Genomic DNA, 12,813 nt, shown 5'->3' on the forward strand with positions numbered 1-12,813 from the left:
GCTTCCTTCAACACAACCCACCCTCTTCACTGCCTAGGGACACAGGAGGGGCTGGGATTGGACCGCTAGAAGGCGAGGCATGTCAGAGATGAAAGAAGAGAGAGGAGGATGGGACTCAGAGAGAGAGACATGGAAAAAAGATGAGAAGAGAGTGGAAGAGAGAAGAGGGGAGGGAATGTTGAGTGGTTGGATGGAGGGATTGCAGGCTAGCTAAAGAAGTGAGGAGAGTGGTATGAAAACATCTGTGATGGATTCAGAGGTACGAGTGCCAGATGAGCCAGAAGCACACACTGTTCCTCTCCCGTTTCTTCCCTCTCTCTCTGTGCACCCTATGACTCTGGCCCAATTCACATCACAACGCAGCAGCCTTGTAGCCAGGTGCCACATTTTGACTCACATGAGCATCCAGATGCAATTACATACTGTACTCTGTAATTTCTTTGGCTCATGAACTCTGGAAAAGTGAAAATGCATGTGTACTTGTTACTCAGTGTATGATGTATGAGACAGTGAGGCTGTGTACCAACGAGACAGACAGGAAAACACTTCTACAATAACACACACCTCATCGTCTAGCTAGCAGCCTGACAGCTACTGTGCTTCCTGTCTGCCAAAGCCCGCAGTCTGGGCTGAGAGAACCTCTAATTCTGAAATAAAGTGGGAAAGCAAAAGAGGGTATTATGGTTTCCCTTGGCTTTGTTTTATCCGCAGCACCTGCAAGAGATCTAATGGGAAATTCAGACTCTATGAGAAGAACAGGAACCTTTGCACAGAGCCTTCTAAAGAACACAAGTAACCGTTTACATATGATGAACACATGTTACATGATGTGAAATCACAGCTATCTGGACCAGATTAGCATCTACACTGCTCTGACAAGACAACTATAAGCAGATGGGTGTCACTCTGTTGAATAATGGATCTCTATGTATAAAACAGGATGCCTGTTTTCTGTCTGTTCACCTCAGAGTTCAACGTGACCAGTTTCTGCAGAGAGGTGGGACCTATGTCTTACTCCACGATGAAAATCCTAAGACTGGATGGAAACAAAATGTCCTACCACCAGCTGCCCCCCAACTGGGTCTTCTGTCTGCGAGTGCTTGAAAGTATTTACATCTGATTCCACTTTCTGAACAGGATTTCTGTATGTGACTGGCCAGCCTCATGTTGTGGTACTAATAAGAAAAACGCACAGTAAATTTAGGATTTTTTAAAATTTTGTTAGGCAGCTCATCATTTGTGAATACACACCAGAGAGGATCTTGTAAATACATGTTAGCTAAAGTGAAAACAAACTTTCAGAAGATGCTTGACCTTGAACACTACACCAGCATTCTTTTATTGTAGTGCCAAAAGTTCTGATGAAAACATTTCTCAGTGCATTCTGCTGAGTTTCTCTCTACATCTTTTCTGGGTTCAGCCTCAGCAGGGTAGTACATCTGTGTGCTATTAGCAAATAAGAACTAGGACAAACCCTCTTAAGTCCGACTGTACAGAGTAATGTGCTCAGGTTAAACTCAGCTGATACAACTATTATAAAATCATTAAGTATATCTATCCATACAACTTTTCATAACAAATTTGAACTTGATTTGTGAAGCTGGTCAGATATGACATTTGCTAAGTGCCAGTACAATAAAAAAGCAGTTCATCATCATTATAAGGGTACTACACATAAAAACGAGTGAATGTATGCCAAGGGGTAATCCTGTGCAGTGAATTCAGCCAGGGACGGATCTAGAAAATTTTGGATGGGGTGGCCAGGCTGGGGCACATACTCAGAGAGAGGTGGTACATATGAAATACATGTAAAAAGTTAAATAAACCCCTAGTTCTATGAATTAATAGCAATATATTATTAGCTACCAAACTGTTTATTTTGTATAAAAATTAAACACACACACAGTGCTTTCTTTAGCCAATTCTGGCTGTGCTCCTTGTTTACTCCTGAACAGGCACAGTGGAAGTTCTGCCACTGAGGTGAATCATGCCGAGTACTCCACAACAGCACAGTCAGAGAAATGAATGCAAATTAAAATTATCATGCTGCATGCATGATATAACATAAAGCTAAATTGACCAATATCAATTATAAAGCACCAGAAAAATGTTAGATTTAATGCAACAATTAGTCATCGTTTTTTATTTTTCATTCATTAATACTGATAAGCATTACATTTTGATTGGCTCCAGGGGTGGCCAATCAGATTGTGGGCGTGGCTGGTGCCACCCCCATTGGCTCTGCCCATGAATGCAACAAGAATGTGTAAGTGATATTTACTATGGCAGACTTACAAAGCTTAAATAAAAACAAAGAAGTAAGGACATTCATTTCCAGGTGTATGCATTTACTGTAATGATAAACAAAATATATTTTAACAATTATTTATTTTGTATCTAACTGAAATAGTTGTTTTCTATTCTGACATGAAAAGAACCAGTCACAGGTTTTTAAATCTTCCATAGCCTGTTGACTAGTATGTACAGTAAACAGTCTAGAATGTGTAGGCAGTTTAAACAACAAGTGTGTGTGCAGTATGTGCAATTACAATCAGTTAAATATGGAAAACTGAAAAGAAAATATAGCTCAATATGAGGCCTATGTAGCAGCAGTGGTAATGATGATTTCAGTAGTGTACTGTCTTTTGAGACCTTTTGACAATTGGCCATTAAGTACGGTATGCATTAAAGGATTTACTGCATGCTGTTTGTGACCCTGTGTTGTGTCATGATCCCATTATAGTTTATTATGTTGGAGGAAGCATCTGACCAACAGAGGAGAACAGTGTCTCTTAGAGACACACAGGTATCAGTGATTAAAAATATATTGATAGAAACTGCTGACATAGGTGAAATCTAGTCACTTCACAAACAGAAATGCTGTCATCTTTTCGTAAATGTCAAATTTCCAGACTGTTCTGTGCTGACGTGTGTGGCAGCGCAATCTGAAACTTTCATAGACAATAACAAACAACAGGAACAAAGCAGTACCTGAATGAGTATTACTGTGATCCCCAAGCCTAATAATTACACATACTGTATCTTGTCATTTACATCTAATTGTCTCAGCACTTCTGTGCTTCAGTCTGATCTTATCTTTAGAATCAGTGAATTATAAAATCATTGTACATTACTGACAAACAGACCACAAACGAAGAACCAAGACTGATCATCTTGTTTTTCTCATAGTGACTATTTTCCTGTTATTTCAGTATAAAGTTTACTAAACTCTGAGCTAGTTTCCTCATAATTATAAAAAAGCAGAGTCAGGATCATTTCTTCAGTAAATGCAAAGCAAGTCCCTGTAAGATCAATTGTTTTATTGTTTAAAGTGTTAAACAATATATAAACTATACACACACACACACACACACACACACACACACTAACAACTACTATATAATATCTGACCCATGCTTAAAATCTGAAATAAGATGGTTTTATTAAGTTTAGATGGTTGTCACCATGTTGTCTGTAATGGAAAACTAATTTGTAATACTACAGTACAATACATTTTAGGTTTCCTCTTGCTATCCTTTTGGGCTTTGTGTATTTACAACATAACTTTTCCTGTAGGTGAAGACTTGATTACACAATACTTGAATTCAGGTACTCAACTGCAGTAGCTACTCACAGTGCTTATTTTGTTTGTGTGTGTGTGTGTACTGCCATATTTTCCAGGTGACACCATGTCTTAAAAACACCGGTCTGATCAGACTTGTGCTATGTCTGGACCCACTTTTACCAGAAGCAGGACACAGATTTCCTTTGTTAAACCAGTATTAACCATAAAACTGTGTGTAAGCTTGTTCCAGTGACGACCCAGCGGGTGTATGAAGTCATTATGGAGGGAGACAAGCTGAAGAAAAAAGTACATGGTTCCATGTTGCTGTTAAGAGACCATTTCACAGTTTGGGAAATATATACGTAAATTTGCTTTCACTTTCTTTCTGAGAGTATAGATGACAACATTGATACCAGTGTTGCATCTTTCTGTTAGATTTGAAACTGGAGCCAGGACACAGTAAGTTTAGATAGCTCAGAGGAAACTTCTACACAGAAAAAGTTGCATAACACCCGATAAACCCAGAACTTAAATTTACGCCTTGTTTTTCTTATACTGGCTAAACCCGTATTGCTCTGCTATTACTCAACCTTTAACACCTTCACGCTTGTCCTCAGCTGCTCTAACACTTTTATTTTTATTACCACCTGCATGCTTTCCTTTATAAATGTGAAATCCACTACCACTTTACTGTAGTTCTAATTTTCTCCACAAACTATTTTTCCTGTCAAATGTTTTTAGTTTTACTGCATTCCCGCCTTGAGCACATTTGGCTGCATTCCTCATTTTCAGAGACGTGAAGCACAGTGATCAAATAAAAAGCACACATTTATAAGCATCATCAAAACTTCCCTTATGTTCTCAAACTTTAGTTGATATGATATAGTTGATATAGTTCATAAAATTTGGATTCTAAAAAAATAAATAATTCATGCTAGTTTAGAAGTTATTTGTAGTCTAGGGCATTGTATGTACAGTGATTTAAAACCAGACTGAAACTCTGACTGGTGGAGTCATTAAAGCTCTGGTCTAAACTCCGCCTTGGAAACCAACAATCTGCTGTGAAGCTCCCTGTAGTGTCATAACAGCCACATAGAGAGTTGCAGAGCTCAGGAGCTGCCACATCTTACATCCCTCTGCCCACAGACACCCGGTCTCCATCGCAACAGTCTTCTCAGGTTAAATATGAACTCTTTTGAGTGGATCTTTTGAATCCCATTCTAATTTTATCTACTGCCCTCAATAGTCTGTTTTAGCACTGTTAATATTCCAGATGGTTCTCAGTTGCTTCTTGATTTGTTCTCCATTTCTTTCTCCAGAGTTGCTAGAGACCTTTTAAAGTGACACTACTCAGTTTCTTTTCAGCTGCAAGAGGGTCTAGTGAGATTTCAAACAAACTCACACCAGAAACCTCCCCTTATCACTCAGTTCCATCCCATCCTGTTTCCTAGCTACAATGTGAACTATGGATGCCTGGCTGTGACACACTGTACAAAAGGCAGCCTCCAGAGTAATATGATGAGTAAGTCTGGTAATCCAGTATAATACTCTGATTACTGCTAATGTGACACAAAGCACCTAGCTAGGTGGGAGGCGGGGCTAATTTATGGACCCTATTTTGACAACACAGAATAAAGATGCTCAAATAACCATGGGGCTGTTGGTGACAGACTGTTATCAGACAACATGTACAAATCTTTGGTAATGCACCTTTAAAGAGAATGAATAGTGGTCTTTTCATCAGAAGAACAAACTTTATTTAAGCTATCAAAGTAATTAAACTATAATAGCACTATGCGCTATGGATGATGGGTGTTAGCAAGTACAGCTAAGTAGTTGCACTGGAGGAATGTTGGTTTCTAGATTTTTTCTTCTGAGATTATACTGTTGTATCTTTCTGACAACAAAATTTCCAGCTGTTTGGCACATGTTAGTAGTCCTGTTTCAGCTGATCCTCAATGTAGACTTTTAGGACTATGAATCACTTTTAGATTTTACTTTTGTATTGTGGAAGCACTGGCTGGTTTGAGTGTGATTTGTTGCTCTGCTGAGATCATGATTGACTTGAGGTCTGGCTGGTAGGTCAAGTGTTCCAGTAGTTGCAGGATACTGAAATGGAGAAATTTTGTGTTTTTTGGATCAGTTTAAAGGGGTTGAATGCAAGATGTATCACTTCCCTGTCTGTCCCACAAAACCAGTTTTTTTTTAAGATCTAAGTTTAACAAATAAGTGTCAGATAAAATTATTGGACAGGCTGATGAACCAACCGACTCTACCAGGGGAATAATACAGAGAATTTCGGGTCTTCCAGCTGTGTGAAGAGCCACTAGGCAGAGATATCATCTCTAAATTCATTGCAGACTCGTTTGGTAATTATGGGTTTGGCTAAATGACCAAGGAAGTCGTCAGTTTCATTTACAGCCCTGTTTACAAGCAAGACTAAGCTGTCCAGCTTTCTGATTGGCAACACACACATAAACACACACAGATGCTGACTCAGCTCTTCTGTATTTCCTTTAAGGCCTGAAGGGAATTATTTATGTTTTATAGTTATCAACAGGCAATGTGGTGCAGTAAAAACTCTTCATTGCAAAAATGAGAACACATGTTGTTGTTTTTTTTCTAATTGTGACAGCAGTTAATTTTAATTTTGAACAATTTAAAATATACTTGTGGTCACAAGCTTATGGTAATGAGTCTCATACATAATGAAGAGCACATTAATCTTCACAAACTCTTCTGGTTTTGAGTAGTAGCTTCAGCTACTGAAAGTTTTGGTATAAATGCTAAACCTACCCTTTGTTCTCATATCTGTTTTTTTTTTTTTTGTGCAATAATTGCGCTAACATAATAGAGAGTAGATGTAGTTTTTCCTGTTCTCTTCGACACTTTCAGTACAGTAGCTTGCTGACTAAACAATAGCAAGGTAGAGGGTGGGGTCAGGGTGTAGAATGCTGCATCAAGTGGGAGATGTGGAGTTTAGGGTCCAGACTGAATGCTCTGTGTGTGAACTACTCCTGACATTCACTGTCATTTCCATTGTTTTGAGTGTATTCAGCTCCAGGTTGTTGTAACAGTATGACAGGACCAGCTGTTCAACCTTCAAGCTGTACGCAGACTCATCATCATCTCAGGTGAGACCAAATTTCAGGAGTTTAACAGTCTGTGGTGTCCTTCAGGTGGGTCAACACAGATCTCTCAAAGGACTCCATGACCACAGATGTCAGGGAGATAGGTCTGTAGTTGATCAGGCCACTGATTGAGGGTGTTCTGGGAACCAGGATGATGGTGGAGTGTTTGAAGCAGGAGCGGACTTCACACAGCTCCAGTGATCTGTGTCTGAAGATCTGTGTAAAGATGGGGGCCAGCTGGTCAGCACAGGCCTTCAGGCAGGAGGGAGTCACACCATCTGTGCCCAGTGCCTTCCCGATCCTTTGTCTCTGAAAAAGGCCACGCACATCCTTTCCCTATGTGTCTGAGGTGGTGTTAGTGAAGGGTGTAAAGTGCTGCTTATCAAACCTGCAGTAAAACACATTCATCTGCCAGATGATGGTTCTCCACAGCGCGAGGAACAGGCATCCTTTATTACAGTGTAGCAGTGGTCCAATGTGTTATTTTCTCTTGTGGGACAACTGACATGTTCCCCATATTTGGGCAGTTTGTGGGTGAGGTTTGCTCTGTTAAAATCCCCTAAGACAGTAAGTAGGGAGTCTGGATGTTTCAATTTCATGAGTTATCTGGTCAGCCAGGTGTTGTAGTAGCCTCGCTAACACAGGCCAGAGTAACATAACCTACCATTATTTCCAAAGAACATTTTATTAGATAACTGTTATAAACGTTATGAGCTAAAGGTTATGTTAAAAATATACTGTCTATGGTTAAAACAAAACAAGCAAGTCTGGTGTGCAAGATACAGATACGTAGGTGAGAAATGAACAGAAAGCTTGACAGTCACTAAAGGCTAACAGATAGCAATGAACGGTAAATTCCAACCATCATGGAGGAGACAGAGGTTAGAAGAAAACAAATTAATACTGTATATAATTTTACAAAGCAAATTGTTCCCCCCAAATATTAGCTATGCATCTCTAAAAGAGGGTTGTAATTATGTATGATTTAAAGCTGACCACTAAATATAATCGATATTGACAAAATTTCTGGGAATGTGTTGTCTGAAAGAAACAGTTGTGATTAATTTTAAACAATGAGACATAACAATCAAAAGAACATAAGGAGTAAGCAATGGAAAAAACAAAACTGAACAAGATGCCTGAACCACAAGTATAATTTGTACTGACAAGTGTTGAATGTGTTGTTTAAAGGCGCCAAAAAAAGCCAAATATTTCATGCACTTTAAACAAAGCAGAATTTTACCAGAAAAGCTTTTTCCATCCCACCACATCCAAAGAGATTAAGAAAGATTCAACAATTCAGCCATCGTTGAAGAATACAGTCTCTGCAAAAACAATAACTGAGCAATTCCAATTGTAACTATTGCTCACCAGATTGTGTGTGCATTATGAGATGAGCTTTGATTTGAAAATGTCCTCTAACCAGGTGGTATATTTCTCTTTCCTTGTTTAACAGTATGCTTACTTAATAAAGTGTTTTTCTATAAACAGCATTTGTACTGTGCTTTCATGGATGATGTAATGCATCAGCTACCTCAGGATCCAAAGTTACAGAGGGAGCTCAGTTATTGTTTTATTGATATCATAAACCTGCACAAAAGTCACATGGTTTAAATATATAGTTTTATTTTATGATTTGCTAACATTTATATTGATTGAAACTAATTTTACTAATGACAGGAATATTTTCCATTTGACATCATAAATTTAATGAGTGTCACAGGAGGCAGTTGGTACAAGCAACAATTTTATCTGTAACAGACTTTGGTGATATACATAATTTCTATGCATGCCTCAGCTAAAACCCTGAAACCACTTGACTCAGTGTATCATGCTGCGATTGGATTTAAAAATTTTTTTTTTTTTTTTATTAAAGCAGGCATTCCAGGGTTCTCTGGTTGTTTGGAGCATATAAATCTGATCTGGCACCAGATCCAACCAGCCAAAAATGGATAGACCTCCATGTGATCTTCGTGGATTTGGCAAATACATTTAGATCAGTCCCCCATGAACTTCTCTGTGAATCCTTCAGCTTCTTCCATGTGCCAGGGCTCATTACTACACTGGTCAAAACCTACTTCCAAGACCTGCAACTGTGCTTTACAACTGCCAGTTTCACTACATCTTGGCTGCATTTGGAGGTGGGCATCATGGCAGGCTGCACAATCTCACCCCTGGCTTTAACAATTGACAAGTGCAGGAAAACATCAAGTGGGCCAGGATGAGAATCAAACCAGAGAAATATCTAAGAATCTCCATAGTTAAGGGCATGCTTAAAAAGATGAAATTCTACACGGATGATGACCCAATACCAATAGCATCTAAGCATCCTGTCAAAAGGAGCCTGAGCATATGGTACGATGCAAGTCATAAGGACCAAGATCAGGTGCAACGACTAAGACAGGACATCATCTCTCCTCTATCCACTCACCCCTAACGGGCGAGCCAGAAGGCCACCCACCAAGAGCCGGGGTCTGTCAGAGGTTTCTTCTGTTAAAGGGAGTTTTTCCTCCCCACTGTCGCCAAGTGCTTGCTCAAGGGGGATTTGTTGGGTTTTCCCTATGTAATAATATTGATAACAGTAAGGTCTAGACCTTACTTTGTAAAGTGTCCTGAGATGACTTTTGTTGTGATTTGGCGCTATACAAATAAAATTTGATTTGATTTGATCAGTGGTATGGGGAATATCAACAAGACCCTCCTGCCTGGAAAACCCAGCCTGGTGCCTATAATTTGGACTCTTTCCTTAGGTTATGTGGCCACTCACTGTCTATGATGTCCCAATAACAGCTGTGGAGAAGATGGAGGTAACCATTGCTTCATATGTGAAGAAGTGGCTTGGCATCCCACAAATGTCTGAGTAACATCAACCTCTACAGCAAAGGGGCCCTGGAACTGTTCAAAAATAAGACTCCAGATGATGCCGAAGGACTCCAAAGACCAACCATCAGTAAGAATGCACCACCGCTCTCAGCTGGCTGGAAATGGACACCACCTAGTGCAGTACAGCAAGCTACATCAGTGCTGAGGCAGAGAGAGACTGAGGGTAGAGGAGGCCCTGGCCCGGTGGCAAGCAAACCAGTTTGGTGCAAGGCCACTACATCAGAGTACAGGAAGCTGGTGGATACAGAAGTGCATCAGCAGGAGAAGATGGTCAGGAGCACAAAGGTGGCCTCTCTAGCTAAGCAAAGGCAGCGGATGCGGTGGGAAGGCATGGAGAGAAGAAGGATCACATGGAGAGAACTATGGGAAATGGAGGCAAACAACATTAGCTTCATTATTTGAGCTACATATGATGTGCTCCCATCACCAGCATACCTCCAGCAGTGGTTTGGAGAGGATCCAACTTGTGCCCTCTGCTCAATGTCAGTGACTTTCAAACAGGATGTAAGACCAGCCTTACACAAGGCTGCTACACCTGATGACACAATGAAGTCCTCAAGTGCCTCGCATTGGCTCTTGAAAACAAGCAGAGTGTGTCCAACTCCTTGCCCCCAGAGGCAACCAAGCTACAAATGACAGCATTCTTCTGAGAAGAAGAAAGACCCAAACAAAGAACCCTTCAAAGAAGCCTGAAACGGAGCATCTAATTAAGTCCCCTGACTGGAACAAGCTGATGGATATTGACAAACGATTGTTCCTTCCAACAGAAATTTCTTCCACTAATAAGCATCATCTGGTACTCTGGTCCCCATCACTGCACTTACATCATTGAACTCACAGTCCCATGGGAGGACTCTGTTGAGGAGGCCAATGAGGAGGCTGGCAGCAGATGCAAAACAAAGGGGCTTGAATGTCAAAGTCTACCTGGTCAAAGCGTGATGCAGAGGTTTCATCGCTTTTTCAACCATCAAACTGCTGATTGGTCTGGGAATCCATGGATAGACTTTGCATCAGACCATCATAGGAGTATCACAGGTGGCTGAGAGAAGTAGCCACTGGATATGGCTCAAGTGGAAAGATCCTTACTGGGCACCAAAAGCACCCACAGTTTAACATAACATAATAAGGAGAGCTTGGTCTCAGCTGGTTTTTTCCTGTTTAAATAAAGGTTGAATGATGATAAACAAAGGGGCCTTTATACTACCTGCCTCCTGTAAATTGTATAATCCTAAAGTCATTTATGAAACAATAAAGTTGCATTTGTCTTGTATGTAACTTTCAAGGGCAAAGACAATGAGAATATTGTTAAATTTTAAACTGCTAATGTTTGCTAGGATGGGTGTCCAAAGCTGAGGATTTTGATTTGATTTGGAAAGGAGTACGTGGCCTTGCAGAATTAAGTATGTGCACACATCATAGTGCTGCAGTTAAAATCGATTTAATATTAGTATTCCTCTGGCTGCCCTTCCTCTGCAAACATTTCTGGCTGAAACTGGCATATGCCTGCTTTAAACCAAACAGTTCAATCATCCTAATCACTGTAGATGACAGAACAGGCAGTTCTTGGCAAGTTTTCAGATTATTATACTCACTAAGTCATTTTGGGCTGGAGCCTAAGTTTGCCTCACTCTCTCCATCTGCCTGGAAAACAGCTGCTGCTGTGCGTAATAGCACTTATGGGGTCTGCTGCTTAAAGATTTCCTGCAGTAAAAGCAGGTTGTTTGCCCTATAAATATCTCTCTCTCTTCTTGAATCAACAGGTTGACTTAAGACCTGAAAAGCAGTGCGCTGGCAGCCGGCTGTCTCCTTCGTGATTCTGTGTATCTGAGCTCCGCAGGCCGAACAGCTACATTCCACAGGCCATGTGACTTAGTTTTCACATGCAAATTCAAGCCACACAGTTCTTCCCTCAAATATTTGCTACTTAAGCTCTAATAAATACATAAAAAAAATCAATCCATACAGTTTTATTCCGGAGTTGACCAGCCCATGTGTGGTGTTTAGGTCAGTAAAAGCATGGGCAGATAATGAGATGATGAATATGTCAAGTACAGCAGACGCATTTTTGTAAAGGTAAGACAAGAAGAAAAGCAAACGTGAGTCAATGCAGAGAAATAAACACAACGACAAAGAAATAAATTATGATGAGTCTGTCTCATTCACTGTTGACATGGGAAAGAAACACTGTATCTTTTATATCTAAAAGTTATTAATAACCTGCACATTGCTAATGTTGACAACAGGTTTATAAGAACACAAAACATGGATTCCTTCTGTGTCCATCAGAAGAAATCTTTCTCTCTCTATTCTGCAAAGACAAATATACATGACATTACACATTATATATTACTCTGTTTTTATGGTCGCCATGACCCCCGAGGCTCCTAGACCTGTACCTAGTAGTACAGTTGTCACATTTGTTAATTTCATCAATACTAGTAGATATTTCTAATCTCTCTCATGTCTACAATATACTGATTGTTACATAGAGTATTGCAGAACAATCCATACACAGATTTGTCAGTTGTAATCAATCTGTTAATAATAAAAACATGACAGCCCAAAGTAGTTTATTATGTCACTATATTTCATGTGTTAGTGTCTAAATTATAGCAAATAATTTGCTGAAGACTTTCAAAAGCCATATTAGATTGCATTAGTTTGTATGCTATGCTGTATTTAAACAGCTGGAAACTAAGTTTATACTGGTCATCACTGTATGTGTTGCACACTGAGACCATATTACAGTACTACAGCAAACCTAAACCTGAGTGCTCCAGCTTACTTTACCTTCCCGCAGTGAGCTGAAGCTGCAGGATCATTTACGCCTCACCTCTCCTCTGGCATTATCCTCACAAAAGAAACACGCACAGGTGACGTTACTGAGTTTATCAGCTCTGGTGTCAAGCTTAACTTGCTGCTAATTTTGTCTTAATATTTTGTGTTGTGTGCCCACCATGCATGGGACTGGGCAGAGGAGTAAATTACCATTACTAGTCCTAATATTACTACAAATTAATTATGGCAGTGGAACTGTAGCCCACCTCATCCAGAGATTCAGCTTTGCTTTATTGTTTTAAATATTCTATTCAACATTAACTTCTGTTGATATTACGTTATAGACAAGATAATAAATAAATGAATTACACCAAATCTAACATTAATACACGGCTATTTCCAGTGATGTCATCCTTGCAGGGTGCACAAAATAAAAACTTTTACACAGTCATTAAA

The 12,813-nt window shown here is 39.8% G+C and overlaps 1 protein-coding gene across 1 annotated transcript in view; it reads left to right on the forward strand.

Moving 5' to 3' along the window:
* Nucleotides 1–1,462, forward strand: part of LOC109956174 (lumican) — a 5,284-nt gene extending 3,822 nt beyond the window's left edge. Inside the window, exon 5 of the mRNA XM_020593099.1 lies at nucleotides 969–1,462. Within this exon, the coding sequence (XP_020448755.1) occupies nucleotides 969–1,120 (152 nt within the window). The 3' untranslated portion in view covers nucleotides 1,121–1,462. The remainder of the gene's footprint in view (nucleotides 1–968) is intronic.
* The last annotated feature ends 11,351 nt before the right edge of the window (nucleotides 1,463–12,813 follow it).

The sequence above is a fragment of the Monopterus albus genome, unplaced genomic scaffold, assembly GCF_001952655.1.
Source record: "Monopterus albus unplaced genomic scaffold, M_albus_1.0 scaffold18.1, whole genome shotgun sequence".
Taxonomy (NCBI): Eukaryota; Metazoa; Chordata; class Actinopteri; order Synbranchiformes; family Synbranchidae; genus Monopterus; species Monopterus albus.